Raw genomic sequence first — 22,014 nt, 5'->3', positions numbered from 1 at the left:
TATAGCAAAATGCCTGCTGTAGAGATGCTGACTTTATCAAAGCAGCTATAGTGTACATAACACCAGTATTTTATTTGGGCTCAGTAGGTCTTTTTAAGGAGTCAGATAATGTGGCTTCATCCAATGGGGTGAAGCAGTAATATTCTTGGTTACATCTGGCCAGTTGTGCTGTGGTGAGAGCATGTGAGTGTTGGCTGGCACGAAAATTTTAGAATTCATAGATAACTTGATAAACTAAGGAGGTGACTTTATTGATAAGTTACTGTATGGGAAAACTGCTATCAATAGTAACTTAAAATCAGTTAAAAGAATGGAGTAACGGTGGGGTTATTCCTTTTCCAAAAAGACTGATATAGCAAGGAACTGGTGGTAGAAATCGGAAATATGTATTGCCTACAAGCCAGGGGGTGTTGGGAGCTGTATCCAGTCGTATAGCAAGGACATTTATAATGGAGAAAATGGCATGGTTTTTAGGAAGAAGCAGGAGGTCTTGATTTCCAGAGTGATTTCTCATGGGCAGCATTTATTGAGTAGTTAGTTCACTATATTGTATAAGTTGCTGGAGACTTTAAGGAACATAAGACATCTTCTCTCTCCTCAAGGGGCTCATTGACTTGTAGAAAGTGACAGATGGGTTTGGAACTTTCTGTACTTGTCTTCTCAGGAACAAACTCCTTATATCCAGAAGAAAGCTAGTCAGTCATTAATAGTACTGTGGTCTTAATGATAGTTTTGGCCTCATTAGTAAGACAGCTGTGAGTTTTTACTCCCTCCCAACTGACCCAATGCAGTGGTATTGAGGATTAGTGGTAAGTGATGAGAGAGACAAGTATCCCCTGCTATCCAGAAGTAGAGCATTCCTATGAAACCTTTTGTAAGCTGAAATGACATTGATCAAAGAAGCAGTTACCATTCATTTATGTAGAAAAATATTTGAGCATTCACAGACCCCCAAAAAAAAAACATCTCTTAGGTTCCTCTAATACCTTTGGACACTTTCTAGTGGGTGCACAAAATAAAGCACAGATATTCACAGCTTTGGCAGCTGAATGCTGAGATGCTGGGTGTAGGTTCCCAGGAGGGAGCACGGTGGCCCCACTCCAGCCGCTCAGGTTGTGCACTGCTCCTCTGAGGGCTCACTGCAAAACCAGTGCTGAACGCTATTTGGACATTTCTCATAAACCCAAAAATCCTCTTCAGATTTCTTCCAGTTAGTGAAAACAGGTACTAATGTAAGTCTTTTGTGAAAGTGAAGTGGTACAACTGGAACTTTTGAAAAGTGGGGGATACCTGTACTAATATCAGTGTGCCTTCTTCCCCTTTGACCAAGAGAACCCTGCTCACCCCTTTCTAAAGGAGGACACTATTTCTTTATGGGAATTTGGTGCCAAAGGTAGAGAGAAGCCATCGAAGGGAGATGCTTAAGTAATGTTAAAAGAGTACTGAATGCCACAAAGAGGACTTACCAAGATTGCCTTTTTGTGGTGAGAGCTTAGGATAGAAACACTGAAGGGAAAATTCTGAGGGGAGATTGTCCTCCAAAAGAGGAGATGTAACTGGTTTCATTATTAGTGCATAGGGAGGATGATTTGGATTTCCCCTCAATTCCTAAAAAGGGATTAAGATATTAAGAATAAACCTAGTGAGGCTAGTTTGTGAGGCTTAGCCTCTGAGGGGTAACTAAGGTTTTCTTCTCTTCTGGTCTTTAGAAGGAATTGGAGAGCTCAAGATACAGGAAGTGAGCAAGACCACAGGTTTTCCTGAACTAGGGTGCTAAGGAAGGAGAGCAGAGCAGAAGGCACTAACATCCAGGCATGTGTTTCGGTTGTCAGAGGCTTGCTGCACTTCACTTGAGGTGGCAGATGGCAGAATCCTCTGGTGTCGTTTGTGTGCTCCTGGTGGCTTTCTTGGCCTCTTGGTCAGATTCTGGTAGGTGCTGGCAGCTCCTTCAGTTGGACCGTTTGCCCACCTGTGTTAGGCCTGATCAGTGATGTTACTGACCTTCGCCCAGGCAGGAAAAGTGTCCAAGTGGAAGAGGCTGACTCCCCATGTGTTGATGGCCACCATGACGATCACCAGGCCAATGACATTGACCCCCAGGCCAGCTTTCACCTGTAGGACACAAACCAGCCCACTGTAGTCACTGAGCAAGGCAGTAGCCCAGACCCCCCAGTGCTCCTTAGCAGTGCCCCCCACCCAAGCCTTGGCCCTGATCTGTGCCCAGTCACTGCCAGGGATCTGTAGTGCTGCCTCCAGGAGTGGCTTGGGACTGTGGAAGGGTGGGAGAAGCCCTCAGGACCATCTCCGCTTGGGTTCTCACTCCCAAGTGGAAGCCTGGAAGGCGTGTTCTAGGAACACCAGGTCTTAGAATGTTAGGAGTTAACGCTACGCAAGGATCCTGTAGCTACATGATCGGGAACTACTTTAAGGCGGGAACTTCTTGAAGCCTTTAATGTGCTGACACATACGGGGACCTGTAGGAGAGGCCTGATTTTCCGAAGCCTCTGCTACTGTTAACTGTTTTTTCCTTCCAAAAGGAACAGCTTATGAAAGGTGGTGTATCTTGGGTTCACCTGGAGAACTAGGTCAGCTGCCTGTGCTCAGCCCTTCCATGGGAGGGTGACACAGACATGTTAGCTTTGCTTCTTTCTGCTGAGGGAATGTCACCTCCATGACCCTGAACCCTCCCATTTCTGCCATGGAACTGATACAGGCTGAGGGAGGTGTGAGGGCTAATGGATGGCAGAGCCAGGGCCAGATGGAAAAATGGACAGTAAGCATAGCTGGCAGCCTGTCAGGGAGGACCCAAACACACTGCTGTAGCCACCACGGGTCTGCTGGCTGGCACAGAGTTGGGAAAGCTGTGAGGGAAAATGAATGCTAGGAAATTGTTCCAAGCAGGTGACTAGATGTATTGCTTCTCCATTTTCTGGCCAGAGCCCCAGACTTATAAATCATTTTTCCCCTGGTCTTTGGGTGTGGAAAACTGTCCAGGTCTGTAGCCAGAGAAGGCAGGTTCTAAAGGGGCTCAATTAAAGTCCTCCAGACCTGAAAGGAACCCCACAGAGCATATAACCTCCATCTTTCGCAGATGAGGAAATGGAGGCCTCAGGTCGGTGCCCGGGCTGGAAACAGAACAAACGACTGGCCTACTTCTTGTCATCTGGTGCCTTTGAAAGGCGCTGTCTCTGATTGCTTGATTCCAGAAAAGATGGCGGGGGGTATTGGGGGGCAGCAGTGAATGGTGGGGTACCCAGAAGAGGAAGTGGTAGAACGGGAGAGTTAGGACTGAGCTTGGTCCCAACTCTCCTGAGCAGACACTGTTGTGCACTAAGAGATGGGGCGGGGGGGTCGTGGCTGTGACCTCCCTTCCCTGAAGTGTCACAGATGACTTCCATGAGCGGTTTGATTGGTAGAAAGGATCTGAGCATCTGCCACTAGCCTGAAGCTCTCCCTTTCCTCCGTTTGCTTTTTACAGGGCTGCTGGGAACAAGTTTGGACTTTAGTGAACAAAAGTGTGTGAGACCCTCAGCAAGGCAGACTGAGCCCTATTTCAGACAGCCCAGCCCCAGTAACTAGGAGTTGCTTTCCCCTTTCCTCCATCCCCCAGTGGCCTGGATATCCAGGAGCCCAGCAGTGAGTATAGGTTGAGGGGTGGAGGGTAAACAGGCCCAACGCTGACCAGATGTCTCCTCAGCGCCATCTTGGCGGGGGCCAGCGCCATCTTGTGGGGGGGCCAGCTGAGAACTAGGAAATGAAGTGTGGGCGCCCCATTTTGCCATTGTTGCTTCAGGGGCTGGCGTTGGGGAGAGTTCAGTGGGAGCGCCCTGTCCCCTCAGACCTTTCATCTTAGGTTCCTATGGTTTCTCCTACTTCGCTTCTGTGAGTAAACCAGCAGCTTTTGCAATGAATGTCCCCACTGGCCCCGTGAGGAAACCGAGGCAGAGCCTTGAGCCTCCCCTGGGCCGCATCTCGCGTCTGTTCCAGCTGTCTCTGTATATCCCGGGTAAGGGTGGGAGAGCACACTCCTGCTGTCCTCGGTGCTTGTGGACCGGCAGAAGGCCTTTTTGCCAGCACCGTTCTTCTGACCACACTAGACAGTGTTGACCGACCACAGACACTGCTCCAAAATGATAAGCTTCAGGAGGCCGTGGAGCCACTGGCTCGTCCCTGTCCTCCCCGCAGCAGGAGGGTGCCCAGGACTTACCATATCTTTGATCTGGCAGTGCCCATAGCTGAAGACGATGGCATTGGGGGGATTGCCCACAGGCAGCATCACTGCAAAGGAGATGCACATGGTGACTGGGATCAGAGTGTAGAGTGGATTAATGTGCAGCGTTTCAGACTAGGAGAAGAGAGAATTCACAGAAACATCAGTGTTGAGATGCAGCTTGCATTTCTTGGGCTTAACATCACAAACATGCTTTAAATGCTGGCTTGGTGGTGGCTAACCGTGGCTGGATACTGTGTGTTGGGGGCCGTGAAATCACTACCGTCGAGGGCATACAGTGCTGGGCAGCCCAAGTGGGCTTAAGCTGCTCAGTCACTTCCCGTGGAAACATGGGCTCTGAGTTCCTTCCTAGAAGGGATGTTTCATTTCTTGGTGCTGGACTAATTTTATCCTTTTGCCAAGAGAGTCATTCTTCAAACTCAAATCCCATGAATAAGCTGCTTTGGTTGAGGTGGGGGTCCCTCATCCTTGGAGTGTAGAACTAAGGTGTTTTCTAGGTGATGCTTGCTTTGGATGGGGTTTGAAACCTGTGGTCTCGCCCTCCGTGTCGCTGTTTTCACTGCGTGCACTCCCACGCTCACACAGATGAGAGGGCAGCGCAGTTGGAAGGAGACATCCGAGCAGACAGCAAAGACAGGGGCTGGGGTAGTTTGGGGTTAAAGAGAGTGGAAGGGTTTCATTTTGTTGGGGGTGGGGAGGAGCCTTCATTTGCTGGGTCCACCTCACTGGTGGGACAGAGGCAGCCCTGTGTCTGGTGCATTACTCGGGGGGCTGCTTAGCCAGGCTGAGATCTGGGAGATGCGCCCCTCCCCTCACTCATGAATAACAGATTGTTCTGAGACCATGCGGTAAGGCTGGCGTTGCCTCAATTCTCAGACCCTCCCGGACAGAGAAACGGGGAAGGCAGTGATGGAGCTGTGGTTTTGGTCTTTACAGCTGAGTGTACTTGTGGGAGCATTTTGGCCCCATTTTCTGTAGTTACTCCTCCCTCTGGCCCTACTCTTAGGTCTTAGGAGAGAAAGAAATGATGATTGTGAGGAACTGGAATCCTAGGGTTTTACGGATATTCTGTGCATTCTTGTTTCCATTCAAGACTGCCTCTAAACTAATCCTACTCTTTCGGAAAAGGGTTTCTAGGACATTTGCTACAATTTATGTCTGTCTCTCTGTCTGTCTGTCTGTCTATCTGTCTATCTAATTTGAAATGCTTCATTTCCAAATTGTGGCTGGAGCACCCATCAGTGAAGTCTGTGGCAATGACCGGAGGAGAGAGTAGAGCTGGGAAGCTGTTCGCTGGGCCCGAGGAAGCTCGTCCTGACATCTGGGAGCCCTGCCCTACTCACCAGGCTGCACAGGATGGGCAGGAAGATGGTGATGGTGGCTGGGTTGCTCACGAACTCTGTGACAATGGACACCAGGATGCATGCCAACAGGGTGACAGCCCACGGTGGGAGGCCACTCAGAGACAACATCTGGTGCCCAATCCACGTGGAGAGGCCAGAGCTCTGCAGGGAGATGGTGATACAGTAAGGAGAGGAGGAAGAGCACATTCCCCCTGGAATTCTTAGACTCCAGAATGTCAGGGATGTTGGGGGGCTAAAAGGAAGCACTAGGAGTCATCTAATCTGCCTTCCTACTTTCAGGCACACTGGATCCAGAGGCATTCCTGACCTGATGATGAGGTGGTTTTTACAGCCTAGAAAATTCCTTATGATCGTGTAACATTCAGTCTCGGGGTTTTCTGGACAATCATCACAGCGCATGGAGAGCTGCCCATCCTATTGGCTATGATTCTTGTCAGGATTATGCAGGGGCTGGAGATCTTCGGGGCCACAGGCCTCTCAGCTTCAATCTCCTCACTCTTTCCAGCCTCTGACATTCTCACTCTGTGCATCCAGTCAACGGTGATTCTGACACAGACTCCGCAGTATAATCCTTAATTCTGCTTTTGAAATCTAGCTCTCTTATCACTAGTAAAAGGGGAGAAATTATCAACATCCTTGGACAGTAACCTTTCCTGTGGTTTGTGGGGAGTCAGTGGGCAGGGCTGAACACCAGAAGCTTTGCATACACGGATTCCCAGTCTATCCGCTCTCAGTGGGAGAGTGCCACCTGGCTGGCCTACAAAGCTAGTCATGGTGGTCCGTCCTGTGTCAGGTTCAGTCTCAGCACGGCTGACGACGGGATCTGCAATCCACCAGTGCTTTTTCACAACACAAGATAAGAAGGCATGTTGCCGCTCTTGAACCTTTTCCATTAGCAAAATTTATATAGATCTACTCCAATAAATGAGTTATTTCCCACTTGGACTAACTTTGGTTGGAGGCTGTTCCTTTGCCAGTGGTGAAGATTCCTTCCCTCCCTTAGAAAATAAAGGACACCGCTGACATTTTGTACTAAACACAGGTTGCTGTGTGCATTCTCCTGCCCTCCCTGCCTTCTCTCCCTTCTGTGGGTGATGTGCTCTGTTTCTGCTGACCCTAGAGCCTGCAAATCCACTAAAGACATGGAGAGTAGGGCCCAAAGCAAGGAGGGACATTTTATGATTCCTCAAGCCTTAAGTCCTACTCATATTTTACTGTTAAGGACAGCCTCACCACATTGCCAGCAGACTGCTTTTTCTCCCCTTTTCCGAATTCACCAAAGACTATTTGATGTTGACAGCACCCTGGCCACCATAAGGCAAGCCCGTAGTAGACAGCTGGTGCCCAGAAGCCTTCAGAATTCTCTCTGCTGTGGCCATTTTACCTGGGAGCACTTTCTTTCTTCTTCTTCTTCTTTTTTTTTTTTTTTAAAGATTGCATTTGTTTATTTGTTAGAACACAAACAGGGGGAGCAGGAGGGAGAGGGAGAAGCTGACTCCGCACTGAGCAGAAAGCCTGATGATGTGGGACTCATTCCCAGGACCTTGGGATCATGACTGGAGCCAAAGGCAGATGCCCAACTGACTGAGCCACCCAGGCACCCCCTTAGAGCACTTTTCTCTTTTTGTTCTACTGCCCGTGAGCTGCAAATCCAACGTGTGAGGACTACAGCAATTCATGGTTGGTACAGAGCCTTGAGGCTGACAGGAACTCTGTGACTGTTACCTCTTAGAGCACATTAAACCTTACCCAGGGGACAAAGGGGAGGAAGAGCAGTTAGCTGAGTGGAAACAGCACTTATAAAGAAATGGAGTTCCACTGAGCACATTATCCAGATAGTATTCAGAAGTAAAGTGGAAAAAATTTAATAGCAATTTTTTCCAGAAGCTATTTTATACTGTAATTTGAAATAAATTGATAAATTAGATTGCCAAGTTAGAAAAAAGCACAACAAAGGAAGTCTTATTTTTTTTAAACCTTGATACAAAAACATTTTACATGAGATTTTCCTCATATCAAGACTGAAATTATTTCAAACTTGGTAGGAATCACCTATAGCATACTTGCATTCTATTACTAAAATGAGTAGAGTCAGTAGATTTTATAGAAATACCAAGTATGCTATCTGTAATACATAAAAATTTTGGTTAAAAAAAATTTTCCCAGGCTGGACTCGGGCCAAAACTGACAACTGAAATTCAGTAAAGGTAAGTATGATATTTTGAACTTGGAATTAGAAATAACATATACAGGATTGGCTGCAAGATGGGACATTTAATAGTGGCTAACAGTTAAAAGAATGAGGGTTTTAGTTGGCTGCAAGTTCAATATAAATGTTGATCTGAGTGCCAGTGATGCCTTATAAAAGCTTCCATAAAAATATAGATTGGTGCTTGCATCAGAGGTGAGAGGTAATACGGCTTGGGTAATAGGACTCCTTTACTCTGCAGCAGACTGACTACCTCTGGACCACGTTTAAATAAGGCCAAGGGCAAACTGTATTGAGTCCTGAGGAGAGACCAGCATGGTAAGGCGTCACTACTTCTTGAAGAATGGTTGAAGGAACTAGGGAGTTTTAGTTTCTTGGGGGGAAAAAAGATGATCTAAGGGGATCTAGTAACTTTTTATGACTTTGATAATTATTACCTAGGCTGGGGTTTCAGAGGACAGAGCCAGAGCCAACAGTGGAAGGCACACAGAAGATCTGAGCGAAAAGAACAGAACAATTCTTCATTCCCTGCCCAGGGAGTGCCCTGTCACTGGTGCTGTCCAAGCCCAGGGGTGTCACGCAGGGAACTCTCTCACCGGGTAGGAGACCGGACTCGGTGTCCAAGGTTCCTTCCTAGTGGAAAGTTCTGTGATCTTACTATTAGTGATGCAGATAGGCGTGGCCCTCAACGAGTAGGCAAAGAGTGAGCCACATTAATGAACAGCGAAAGCTGAGGGAGAAACTGTGAACCTGATTGATTTGGAGGATCATTTCCTATTTCAGGAAGGGCTAACACTTGAGGAAACCCAACTATTTCCCACCGGCCCCCTTTATAAGATTGCATCCCGGCTCCTCCCCATCAGGAAATCAGGGCACGTGCACAGCAGGTACATCAGCTTTAGCACACATTCTCCAACGGGGCTGAACGTAAGCAGATGGACTGACTGAGGGGCAGTTTGCTGTGTGTCCATGTGGGGTGTCCTGGACCCTTAGAGACACATGTCTTACCACCACTGTCAAATGCCCAGGAGATGACTATACAAGCCGATAAATCTTTTGCCTGTGGCCCTGTGGGCCCGTGAGTGAGGCGGGAGGGACTCCCTAGCACAGCTGATCTGTACGTCTGTTCTCAGCACGAGCTTAGAAGCTCAGAGCAGGACGGAGGATCCACATCTGGCTCCACTGTTCCCTGGGGTGAACCTTCACCTCTCCCTCAGCGCCTCTGAATCTTCCTCCCGGAATAAAAATGACTCATTAGGTAAAGTGGCTTAAGAAAATCTTTGGTCCAAGAGCAGAATTCAAGAGTTACCTTGCTGCCAGAAGCCAGAGCGTAGCCTCCTCCCACCAGAATGACAATCTCCCAGGGCATGGTCTTCTGGAAGTCCTTCCAGGTGATGATGGGCTCTGTCCCCAGTGAGGGCTCTTCGTTCTTTCCTGGACCACAGGTAGACGGGAAGAGCCCGATGAATCCTCATGGGTGGGCTTTGTGGAGATAGAGCCTAACTAATGAACCAATGACTCGTGGGGGGACTCAGAATGGCCTTGGTAAGGCTCTTCTGAAAATTCTAACTTGGGTCTGATTGACCAAAGCCAGCCCTGACCTCTTCCCTTGAACTTCTCTCACCGTCAGTCTTCTTTCCAAAGCAGGGCTTCTTTGCTGGGATCAGGAAGAGCAGGAAGCCGAGGAAAACAGAGACGGTGGCGTCGGTGCGGTAGCCCTTCCTAGCAAAGAGAAGAGCAGGGCTGGAGGCGGAGGGTCAGGACGGGGGTGGGGGGGGGGGGTGGGGAGCACAGTGTTTCAGGACTGTCTGGACACAGTGCCTCTTTTTAGAACCCAGTGTAGGGGCTGGTCAGCCTGCCTTGCAGCAGCTGCTGCCATGCTAGCCAGCAGTGGGTTCAGCGGGCAAGGCTTAGAGTCTGGAGGCTGGGCCTGGCTAGGGTAGACGTCTGGTGTGGCTGTATGCGCCTGTTCGAAGGAGAGAGCGGGAGTTATTTCGGTCAAGGAAACTCGAAAAGGATGAGTTCTCTTTCCTGCAAGGGTTGCATCTCTGTGTGTGTCTTTGCTCAGCTGAGAAGCCAAGCGGAGAGATCTGTGGGCCGGCCTTCCGGGGTCCTGCAGGGGTGGCCCGGGGGCCAAGGCGTTGGCCACTCCCTCCATCTCTTCCAGGGGCATTTGGTCTTTAAGCGTCAGAGCCACCTGCAAGACGACTGAGGTTTCCAGAGCTTAAGTAACAAGACAAGGTCACATGGCTGGTCCTTGGCATCTGGCAGCACCAGATGCCAACCCCGTACTCAGACGCAGCACACTGTGTTTTCTTCCTGACTCCACGCTGGCTTCCCTGAGAAGGGGGCACTTTCAGGGGGACGGAGTGCTTCCTGGGCTCACCGCTGCCCCTGCGAGTGCAGGAGGGACGCTGGTGGGAGCCACCTGAAGGGTCCAGTCGGGGTGATTCTTAAGGAGGGGACAGTACCACTTACTTTTCAAAGAAAGAATCCCAGCCAGGAACAAAGCCAGGCTCGCGGGTAAACCACAGCACGGTCATCAGGATGAAGAAAAATCCAGTTACCATTTCAGGGTAGCTGTAAGATACAACAGGGAAAGCCGCTCCAGGACCCGGGAGGTTTCTGTGCACTTTTTCACTTTGCGTGGGGCGCGCCTGCGTTCAGAACCCCCGTCCTGGAGACAGAACAGTGGCTGCCCCACTGCTCCAAGTGGCTGAAGCGGAAGAAGGCTGAGAAGAGGCCAGAAACCGTGACGTCACCCACGTCACCCACGTCTCCTAGTGCAGCAGAGGCGGGAAGGGAGGAGGTGGCCTGGCGGCACACATTTCTACGACACAGAGTATGGCCTCCGGGAGAAGGCCCTGGAAAAGGCCCGCAGTGCTTGGCGGGTGGGATTGGAGCAGCTGCCACCTTTCAGAGGGAATCTGATGGTGTATTAGCTATTTAAAAATTAAACACTGAAAGTAGAAGCAATCTACGCATTCAGTGGTACCCCGTGGAGTCAGCTACTTTTTGGTGTAACTGTAGGTTCGGGTGAGATGGGCCCAGCCATCAGGCCCGCACTGCAGAGCTCACGGCCTGGGAATAGAAGGACAGTCTGATGCTAAGTGAAAAAAGACAAGCTATAAAGCCGTGTTCAGTTTGGACTGCAGTCTAGCCAAAATACATAAAATTTTGTACAAAAAAAGCATGGAAGGAAGAGTACATTATGGTAACAGTTGTTAACAGTTAACACTGAATAAAGAGAAGTCATTTTTAGTTTTTTCTTTATATTTTCCTGTATTTTCTAAATGCTCTACAACGAACGGGTATTCCTTTTATAAATTAAAACATTTAAAAATACTGCTTATACCAGGATCCTTTTGCCCAAAGCTGTAGCTGCCTGTTGCCCTAAAAGGAGAGAAATGGCACCGAATAGGCTGTGGGGGTCACTGAGGGAAGCTGATAATGGCTGACAGGGTGGTGAATCTTCGGGCCCTCTGTCTTCAGGCCTGTATTTGATGGCGTCAAATGGTCGTGGCCCATGCAGAGCAGTGTGGGGTGCTGGCTTTATGGGGAATCGGACCTGCCCCAAGAGGGTGGCTGTGCTGTCTCACACTTCTTTCCCCAGCCACCCCGTGCGCGCCATCCCTCCCTGACACCGCGGCTATACCTTGAACTTGGGAAATGGCAAAGGGGAAGGGCGGCCACCTGGAATCTGGCCCACTAGACTTGGGCGTTCAATAGCATCTCTAAACGCCTGGATTCACAGCTGTGGAAAATCCCCCAGCTCCAGGGGCCGCGGAGGACCAGGCTGCTTGTGTGCTCACTACACCTGCTATGTTTTCTCTCCTGGAGAAGGAGAGAGGGCGAATGGCTGATTTTTACCTAATGGCTCCCAGCTTTTCATATTCCTCTTGGATTCTCTTCTCTGACACCTCTTCCCTTTTGGTCTTCTTCTTCTTGCTCAGAGAGCAGGTCTCTCTAAAACTGAGAAGGAAGAAAGAAAGAACAGAAGAATAAAGGAAACGGGTTTCTGAGGCCAGGAGAAATCAAGGATTAAGCAGACGCTGAACTCCTGGCTTGCTGTGGTCACTTGTCCCCTCTTCTCTCCTGTGACTTTCATCTGCCAGGTTACATGGCCTCCCACCAGCCCTCCCCTAGGCTTCCGGGTATATCCATTCAGGTACATCTCTGGTGTATCGATGTGAAGTATCATGTCATACAGACTTGGGTGAGTGTGTTTATGTGCAGTAGTTTCTACATACCGGAGATACAGAATATACAGCTACCACTGTTTGACAGTAGCCTTTGAGTTATTAAAAAAAAAAAAAAAAAAAAAAAGGCAGCTCAGAGAACATTCCCTGAACAATGGGAGTCATATATATCTTCCCTTTATGTGTTTGAGGCTGATTGAAATACGGTTATGAAGAAAGCTTGCTAGGCAGATTAATGTCAGAAGTAACATTGCAAGGGGAGTATCTAACTTAGGATTTTGAGAGGTACATGAATATTTCATGCAACTACTAAGTGTGAATCGCTCAGGTCTATAAAACTAAGCCTCAGGAAACTTCTGCTTGGAGTCACATTTCTGTTGAAGTTAGTTCAAATTACTCTGTTTTGAGAGAAATGAAACTAAGTTAATCACCCTCCCATTCAGACTTTTTATAAGTCTGACGGTTCCTTTAACCAGTGAGTTGGAATTAAGAACATTCCATGGCAGAGCTCATAGTGAGGTGCCGAGGCCATGTACGTTTAGACTGTCTAGAAGGGGGTGCCCTGACACCTCCCCCAACCGTCTAGTCCGGTGTCTTCTCCTCACGCATCCTCTGTCGTTACTCAGCAGCTCCCCCTCAGGTGCTGCTCCCCAGGGCTCCTGCCATGACTGTGGACGGATAGCAGAGCCTCGGGGCCTCGCGGGCAGCGCCCTGGGACTCACTTGCAGCCAAGGAACAGCCAGTGCATCCAGAACCAGCTGACCACCAGCATGATGAGGGAGATGGGGAAGCTGAAGAGGAACCAGGTGCCAAAGTTGACCACCTCCGCAGCTGGGTACTGGCTGGAGGGAAAGAACCAGGTCAGTGATGAGAACAGGCTGGATTCCCATGTGGTTTCTGGGGGCAATAAGCCAACGGCTCCCTAAGAAGACACACATCAGAGCTAATGGTAAGGACGTGGTGACACATTAGAACTCACGTATGTGACAGCTGGGAACTGTACAGGGCCCCGCCAAGCATTACGAAGTAAGCTAGAAACGGTACTAAGCAAACAGACTTGACACCACTGATGCCCGCGTGCATTGCACTCAGGAAAACCATGCAGGAGCTGTTTTGCTCTTAAATTATGTAAAGATTCTTACAAGTTTACTCATCTGGTGTTCAGGACAACAGAGAATGCAAAGGGGCGTCTGGTATACTTGGTTTATAAAGTCCCTGAAGGAACGTGAGCTGCCCTGAGCTGCTGTTGGGGGCATGCATGGCACTGACTTGGGACAAGTCTGGACTCTAGAGCATCATGAAAGTTCCAGGTATGAATGGCGCCCCTAGGAGAACCATGACTTAGAATCTCCAAACTGTTCATCAACGTCCACTGCTGTCCCAGGGTCTCAGGGAGGTGACCTGGACGACTCGTCATTTATCAGGAAGAGCTGTGGCCCCTTGCCCAGGTGTTGTTTCCTGGGGAGCCTGGATGGGCTATATGTGAGCCATGACTTCAGCCTAGACAACGCCTGTGTTCCTTTCCTCCTGGGCTCTTTTCCCCCCTCTAAGGTGGGAGGAAACTGCCCCTCTTTTCACACTAGGTGCTGCATGGAAAAAGAGAAAGACCAAAAGCAGAACCCCCCCACCCCGAGAGAATGCACTGGAAGCACAGGACGTAAAGAGGGTTTCATCGTCTGTCCTTGCAGGGACGTCTGCTTTTTTGCCCTGTGGCCTTGTCAGGGACTTACCTTTACCATCCACACGCTTCTTGGGAAATTGTAACAGCTTGAGCCTACCCTAACGGCCAGTGAGTCACTGTTTGGGGGGGGTGGGGGTGGAAAGAAAGGCTTTAGGATACCAGAGGGTAGAAGTCATTGAGTGACTCACTCTGGCCTGTACTGGGCTAACAGCCATCAAGTCTGTTGTATCGTCTCTTCTCCATACACAGAAATCTAGGCCGTATTCCTGGACCCAGGAAAGGGAATGAGTTTTAGAATAGATTAAGTAGACTTCTGTGGATACATGTGTGAGCCTATTCCCATTTATAGCACTTTAGAAAGAGTAACAGCTAATTTCTAAATTTTTGAAACACAGCCAGAATGAACTGTGGGGGGCGGTCTGTTCACCAATGCCAAGAAAACCTGCATGGTGGCTATTCAGACAGTGGAGATCCTTTCACAGGATCCCTGTTGTCCACATAAGCCACAGTTACGACTAAATGTACCACGACAAAACCCAGGAAGGAGACTAAGAGAATATGAATTTGCCCAACCACAGAGTGAATGAGAAACTAAAGAGCAGAAACTCAGAGTCTGGACAGAGTGATGAGGTGTGAGGAACGCTGAAGCTCAGATCTTGGAGACTTGGGTCTTAACCTTTCATTCCTCCTCCTCCTCCCCAATCCTCCCTCCCTTCCTTCCTGGCTTCTTTCCTTCCTTCCTTTTCCTGCTAAAATGGAAGGTCTGTTTCTCCTCTTGTCTGTGATCCGTTTCCCTACTCTCTGCCCTCGAGGCCTTCTTGTGTTCTCAGTGACATCACTCTATCAACCATCCCCTTTCTCAATCTTTAATTTTCCTCTCACTTGGACACCCCATCAACATTCCAATGTGTCCCATCTTAAACCCTCCTTGGCCCCACTCGACTGGCCCTGTATCATCATCCCATACCTCCTGCTTGTCACAGACCGCTCTGTCTACACACCTCCGGCTCACTCAACTCCCTGAGATCTGGCTTCACTTTCCAATCACTTGACCAATTGCTCTTGCCTAGGTCCCAGTCACCTCCACATCACCAGCTCGAATCGACACATTTTGGTCCTTCTTTTGCTCAGTCATTCAGCCACTGTAAACAGTGTGGTCCACTCCTTCCTCCTTGAACACTTTCTTCCCTTGGGCAGAATGACACCGGATTTTCCTCTTCCCCGTGTGATACATATTGTTCTCTCATTTATAGTCTACTTTAAATATTTCAGTTTGATATTTATGGCCTCTGCTCTTCTTACTTTATACAGTCTCCCTGAGTGATCGACTCCTTCCCTCCCCTGGATTCAGTTTCCATATGCATCCCAGCAGGACCCACTACCATCTAATTTGTGGGCCCTGGTGCAAAATGCAAATATAGGGCCACTTGCTCAAAAATGATTAAGAATTTCCAGATGAGAGAAGCCTGGGTGGCTCAGTGGGTTAAAGCCTCTGCCTTCAGCTCAGGTCACGATCCTGGGGTCCTGGGATCGACCCCTGCATCGGGCTCTCTGCTCAGCGGGGAGCCTGCTTCCTCCTCTCTCTGCCTGCCTCTCTGCCTACTTGTGATCTCTGTCAAATAAATAAATAAAATCTTAAAAAAAAAAAAAAAGAATTTCCAGATGACGAAAGCAGGGCATAAAGCCCTTCCCAGCACGGTGGTCCGGTGTGACTCTACAGGTTGGGTGCTCATGAAGACAGCTCTGAAGGCCACTGACTCCAAATCTATGACTTTAGCCTAGAAACTTCTCTTAAGATTCAGTGCTGTATATCCACCTGGCCATCTCAACCTCTCTGTCAATGTTTCCTTACTTTTTCTGCTCATTTAGATCAAGGGCAACTCTGTTCCCCCAGCTGTGGAGGCCTTGAGTCTGACAATCAGACTTGGCCTCTCCCTCTTTCTGGTTCTTTCTGGTCAAGCCTACCTCTGCCTATCTCTCAAATCTGACCGTCCCTCCTCACCACTGCTTCGGTCAGCAGGCCACCGCCAGCTCTCTCCGGGGCGTCTGCAGTGGTGTTCGAGTTGTCTTTCTGCTGAAAGGAAGCATGCTTTGTCTTCATTATTTTAGTCCAGAGCCTGCTTTCAAAACTATAAATCTTATCACCTCACTCCCTGCCTAAAATTCTTCAAAGGCTTCCCATGGCCTTTCAGATGAAATCTAAGGTCCTTCGTGGGCCTCAAGAAGTCCTTTGTGATCTGCATGTCCACCTCCCTGGCCTCCCTTTGCCCTCTCCCAGTCTCTCGGATCATTACATGTTCTGCTCTCTTGCCTCTGAGTCCTCCCACTCTCTGCTGTCTTGGTCCGGAACACCCCCCTTCACCCAGTGTGGCCCACGGTGCTTCCAGTCTTGCTTCCCTGGCTGCGTCCTTGGGGAGGCGTGTCCTCTCCGTGGACTGGGTGGCCCCCGTGGTCTCCCAGCAGAACCCCACTTGTCTCCAGTCACCCTGAACTGTCATGCTCCATTGTCTCTTTTCTCTCTCAGCACGGAAATGGCTCTAGTTCCTTTTCCGGCTCTAGTTCCTTTTCCAGCTCTATCCTCAGCCCCTGGTGCTGCTCCTGACACACAGTGGGCAGTTAGTACATCTTTGGTCGGCCAGGCGAGCTACCTACTTGTTGAAGTGTTCCAAGAAAATCAGGCTGGTGGACGTGCCGATGATGGTGGTCAGGCCCCCAATGGTAGCAGCGTAAGATATGCTCAGCGAGAGGCACTTGCAGATCATCTGGTCATGCTGGGACTTGTACCTTCTGTTGAGCTCCTGGTTCCTGGAGCCGGGGAGCAGGACGAGTGGCTTTTCCTATTAAAAAACAAAAACAAGGGCGCCTGGGTGGCTCAGTGGTTTAAGCCGCTGCCTTCGGCTCAGGTCATGATCTCAGGGTCCTGGGATCGGGTCCCGCATCAGGCTCTCTGCTCGGCAGAGAGCCTGCTTCCCTCTCTCTCTCTCTGCCTGTCTCTCCATCTACTTGTGATTTCTCTCTGTCAAATAAATAAATAAAATCTCTAAAAAAAAAAAACAAAAAAAAAAACAAAAAAACAAAAACAAAAACAAAAACAAACAAAAAAACCCCACAGTGAATCTTCCTAACCCCACGTGGGCTGTCCAGCACATGAAGCATGAAGGCAAGGGTACCAGAGTGCCGTGGAAAGGTTTTATGTTTGGGTGTCAGAAAGACAAATCCCAATCCTAGTTCTACTGTGCACCAAATTGGGCGGCCCCTCTGAGCGGCAGATGCTTCTGCAAAAAGAAGAAAATTCTCTTTTCTCCACCAGATCATTGGGAAGAGTCACTGAAGAAACATATGTAAAGTGCTTAGAACACGTCCTGCATTTAATGCATGGTAAGCTATTACTACTTGAGTTCTTAGTCTCCGCATGCTGTTTTCCCTTGAACTCCAGCAAAAGTGGTTGCTCTCCGCTTTGGGTGTGAATGACACATGGAAGACGGTGGTTCTTCCTGGAGCTGGGGGGAGGGTCCGGACTGGGAGGTGACCGAGAAAGAAGCCTTGGGTGGCAGAGGGAATCCAGTGTGTGATTCTCTCCTCACTCTTCTCTGCTTCTTGCCTCTCGGTTTTCCTCCCTACTTTCCCCGTCGCCTTGCATATAAGGCTAGCCTTCGGGGCTCCTCTCCGGCCCTGCTTGGCCCAGATGGTGGCCTTGCTGACCTCTGGCCTCTAGTGTAGATACAGGAGCAAGTGGGCACCTGGGTGGCTCAGTCAGTGAAGTGTCTGACTCCCATGTCAGGCTCCCAGCTCGGCATGGAGCCTGCTTACGACTCTTTCTCCTTCTCCCTCTGCCCCTCCCCACTGCACAGCCCGCTCTCTCTCAGATAAATAAATAAATATTTAAAGAAGAAAAGAAAAGAAGAAGCAAAAACCCTCTGCCCCACACCCCCACCCCCAAGCCTGGGCTCCCCCCACCGAGTCTTTCTGAGACCAGGAGCTGCCTGCGGCAAATGTCAGCAGGAGAGATCCTGGGAAAACCTGGAAAAACCTCCCTTCTCAAAGGCCTTAACCAGTGCCCCACCTCATAGGAGGGCCCAAGTCAGTCTGGACCCTTGAAGCCTTCCTGAGACATTCATTATCAGCGCTGTTAAGAGACCTCATAGATTCTCTGGGCCAGTGGTTTTCTATGATCCTTTCTTCTAATGAAAATCTTTATGGACCTCTGATATATAAGACATAATGTAGCATTTAATCAGCATCCATCTGTTTTATTACTGAAAGCAGACACATGTGGTCAGGGAGACTTGGATTTGAATGGAGATGCTCCTCTCTCTACTGGCTCCGAGGCCTTGGGCACGTGACGTCATCTCTTTGCCTCATTTGCAGGAATGGAATTCAAGACTGCCACCTCCCTGAGCCCAGAGAGGGACAAAACGCTCAGCAAACTGTGCTTGGTACACAATCAGAGTTTCAGAAATGATGTCGCTTACTTATACTGATGATGGATGTGAAGTATTTGAGGTTATTTGGATGGACACAAAAATGTGCAATCAAGGATTATAAATCAAGGATTACAATTTTAGGCCAGCTTCAAGATCTATTTTGTTCCCGCATTTTGTTTCCGTGGTATAGCAAGTAACAGGAAGATACTCATTCGCACAAAAAAGCAGTTTCCTTACAATCTCAGGACACTCAAATATTTGAGTATTTGCATTGTCCCCGAAGCACCTTCGAGAAAATATTTGAACACCTCTGACCTAGTCCAACCCCCAGCTTTTAGAGTTGAAGAAACAAACAGGCTCAGATGGTGGCATGACTTGCTAAATTAGACCTTTTACCTCCATGCAACCCACAGGCCAGACTTTGTGGTTGGAGGGCCTGGTGACAGCACCAGACCGATGTCCTCATTACCTCAAGACCAGGGCCCCTTGGGAAGCTCCAAGTTCCATTACGTGGGGCTGAGTTCCATTACCTGGGACCAGCGCTGCTTCTTGCCCTGGGGATTTGCTGTTTTGCCCGGGCTGGTGATCGTGGGCACACCATTCACGTTCTGTGGGGACAAAGACCAACCCATCGTCAGGAAGAGGACATGGTGGGCGTCAAGAGGGGCCGTGTCACCGCCCCACAGCATCCCTCGCCTCAGCACTGTGGCCGTCGGAGACCAGAAACCAGGGAGAGGGTGCCGCGGGGAGCCAGTCCACCAGGCCTCCAAGACACAGAGTCCCAACCAGCGGGTATGAAGCAGCCCATTTGCAGAGACTTTTGAAATCTGGCAGGATAGAGCTCTGTCCTTGTCAGACAGCTTCACTTTCTGGCACTTCATTAGCTAATGAAGAATCCTTCATTTTTCTTTAACACAAAGAAAACAAAACAAAACAAAATAATCTCACCACAACAGAGTCTACAGTTGGGTAATCAAAATTTGGGCTCATGTAAGTAAATGTGAAACCAGTTCTGGGGGAAGAGGTAAGGCCATAAACTCTGCTTTCCTTTATAAATGTGACCCTTTTGGGGCACCTGGATGGTGCAGTCGGTTAAGGGTCTGGCTCTTGGTTTCAGCTCAGGTCATGATCTCCTGGCCAGTGGGATCGATCCCTATGGCGGGCTCTGCACTCAGCAGGAAGTCTGCTTGAAGATTCCCTCCCTCTGCTCCTCCCACCACTCACACACAGGCATGCTCTCTTTCTCTAAAATAGGTAAGTAAATCTTTAAATGTGACCCTTTTTATATGGAATCCCCACTGCGGGGAATCTTGAGGGTGAATCTGTGACTCTTGGAAATCTGGCTGGCTGAGTACTGGGTTTCCACGGAAAAGGCTAGCCTGCCCTTTAGGAGGCTAAGCTGTCTCAGAGCCAAGGTTCAGAGGTCCGCAGGCCCTCGCCCAGAGCCGGTCCAGCCCTTCTCATATTCGGGCTTGGGTGAGCATCTCTGTGTCCTTGCATCAGTGGCTGCTGCTGGGCTCCAGGATAAGCTGCCTGGCATCTCTGTCCCTGAGGTATCTTGAGGGACTTCCCAGGAATCTTAAAGCACAGAAAAACCCCAAAGCCTTACCTTGCTGTGCATCAGCGAGGTGAAGTCTGCAGTCGATGTGCTGGAACAAAGCAAAGGAAATGGGAAAACACTAGCGGACCGGACTCTGTGAGATGGGAATGCCCCCACCCCACTGGTGTTTGGTGTAAGTGGCCGCTCTAGAGTTGGGTAAGATTAGAAGACTAATCTCACCCGAGTCTTCCTGGCCTTCCAGAGATGCTGTCAGGATTTGTGGGGACACAGCATTTCCTTAGAAGCAGTGCTGACCCTCCTAGCAAATAACAGGGAGGGCTTTCTAGGAGCCGAGCACTTAAATATGGACCTCAGTCCTCATGACACCGTTATCGTCACCACAGAGGGACGGCGCGTATTACTACCATTACTACCTGCACGTACACAGTAGGCAGTGGGCCCAGAGAGGAGCCCCGGGGCTCCTGCAACCCCAGATGAGCATTTTACAAGTTTCTCCTTCTAGACAGTGACCTTCACCGAGTCAGCTGGTGAGAGTTGCAGGAGCAGGGGGGGCCTGGGCTGCACGTGGAGAAAGGCAGGTGAGAGCAAGAGGTTGGGGGTGAGAGAGGAAGGTGGGAACTGGACCACAGCAGTACTGGCTGCACTCAGGGCTAAACGTGTGCTTTGGTTTGTCGTAGTTCTGAGGACAGTGGGTACCGTGAGGTCTGTGTGAAGACAGCGGTTGGACACGTGTGCAGGACTGGAGTCCCGTGGCAGACAACCGTGTCCAGGCTACCCAAGGGGAGGGTAAGGAGTTGATGGGGCTCAGAGGGAAGCATTCTTCGGAGGGGGTTGCTAGCGTGGAAGGAGTGGAGCAGTCCGATGTTTCCCCCATTCCTTCCCAGGCTGGGTGAGGAGGGCGGGCCCGGAGCCCCTCAGACAGCATGGGAGGTGCCGGCCACCCCGGAAGATGGCCGTTCTCACCCTCACTCTGCTGAGGGAGTTCTAGGGCCAACTTGAGCTTTTGCTTTGGAGTTTGGGGGACATAGATTTAGGTCTAGAGAAGAACAAAAGCAGGTCATGATTCTGAGTCTCATAGTGGGTGGCGCACACAGAAGGTGGCCAGGCCAGAGCTGTCTCGAAGAGGCCCTACCCAAGAGGCCGAGGCCACCCCAAAAGGAAGAGGCTGTGGGGGACTGAGGCAGCAGAGCACAGAAGCGAGGGCTGGGGATGCGTGGTCATCCAGGAGGGCCTCACCGCTGTCATCAGGCCTGGCGCTCTGCAAAGGGCACCCCAAGGGGACGCTCCAGAGGCGCTGAATGTGGGCACTTGGCAAGGGAGGGAGCCAGGGAGTCTCAGAGGGGGAGGGCACCGGGAGGGGCCGGAGGCAACAGAGGGAGCCGCAGGGGTCCGGAGGATGGGGGGAGGAGAGGTGAGAGTCTGTCCCCACGCACTCTGACCTCTGACCGCCTGGGTGACAGCAGGTAGGACGTGCTGTGGCTGAGAGACGGAAGTTTTGGGGAGTCTGGACCAGACTGCTGACTCTCTGCAAAGGAGGTCATTCTGCTCTAACACCTTAAAGAACCAGAGAGCAGTGAAGTTTGCCTGAGATCTCATCCAGGGCCGTGGAGGGGAATGGGCTGCTGTGACTGAAGGCCACAGAGCCGGGGAGAGCAGAGCTGTCCCCCACCCTGCCGCGTTCTCCCCTCACACACACTGGTTGTGCTCAGGGCAGCTCTCATTGCCCAAGAAGACACGAAACTGCAAAACTCAGCTCTGCTTCACACCCAGCCTTTAAAGGCAATATTCATCACAGTAACCCTTGAAGACCACATTTTGACATAGAATTTCTGGAAGAAATAAGCTCTTAATGGATCTGTCTCACATGAATGTTTGGGGGGTGTATTTCTCCTTTTTTAGCTTCTCTCCACCCTCACACAGCTCTCTCATCAATTGTCCTCAGATCTGCCACCCGTCACCTCACCCTTCTTTGTCATATCTGACAAGGCTAAATCTAGTGAGACCACAAGTATCTAGAAGATACTTCGCGATTCTCTCAGAATCTCCTGCGACATCTATTCTGTGAATGTTTTTCTATTAATTAGTTAAATGTACTATTCTTCTACTTCAGTTCTACTTGGTAGGCGTGTAGGCAATCAGATTGTCTTCCTGTCTCTTCCCTCATGGCTGCAACGCCCTGTGGTCGAGGGAGTTGTCCTCAGGCTCCTGGCAGGTGGTGCCCAGGTACAGAGAGGAACTCAGGGCAGAGGGGAGGGTGGTGTGGCATGACACGAGCCTGGCCCATACTTCTAGAAGAGCTGTTTAGGAGCTCAAGGACTGGCTTTCCTGACCTCCGGGATAGACCT

At 49.9% G+C, this 22,014-nt stretch overlaps 1 protein-coding gene across 1 annotated transcript in view; it reads right to left on the bottom strand.

Annotated features, from left to right (window-relative positions):
- Window positions 1-503: 503 nt before the first annotated feature.
- The window catches only part of SLC13A4 (solute carrier family 13 member 4), a 40,109-nt gene continuing 18,598 nt past the window's right edge, over window positions 504-22,014 (bottom strand). Inside the window, exons 6-16 of the mRNA XM_059396343.1 lie at window positions 19,718-19,757; window positions 18,639-18,716; window positions 16,337-16,521; window positions 12,726-12,845; window positions 11,675-11,776; window positions 10,283-10,384; window positions 9,429-9,526; window positions 9,114-9,238; window positions 5,575-5,736; window positions 4,208-4,345; window positions 504-2,112 (exon numbers count right to left, since the gene is read on the bottom strand). Of these exons, the coding sequence (XP_059252326.1) occupies window positions 1,975-2,112; window positions 4,208-4,345; window positions 5,575-5,736; window positions 9,114-9,238; window positions 9,429-9,526; window positions 10,283-10,384; window positions 11,675-11,776; window positions 12,726-12,845; window positions 16,337-16,521; window positions 18,639-18,716; window positions 19,718-19,757 (1,288 nt within the window). The 3' untranslated portion in view covers window positions 504-1,974. The remainder of the gene's footprint in view (window positions 2,113-4,207; window positions 4,346-5,574; window positions 5,737-9,113; window positions 9,239-9,428; window positions 9,527-10,282; window positions 10,385-11,674; window positions 11,777-12,725; window positions 12,846-16,336; window positions 16,522-18,638; window positions 18,717-19,717; window positions 19,758-22,014) is intronic.

The sequence above is a fragment of the Mustela nigripes genome, chromosome 4 (genome assembly GCF_022355385.1).
Source record: "Mustela nigripes isolate SB6536 chromosome 4, MUSNIG.SB6536, whole genome shotgun sequence".
Classification (NCBI taxonomy): Eukaryota; Metazoa; Chordata; class Mammalia; order Carnivora; family Mustelidae; genus Mustela; species Mustela nigripes.
This window is presented reverse-complemented; position numbering and strand designations above follow the sequence as displayed.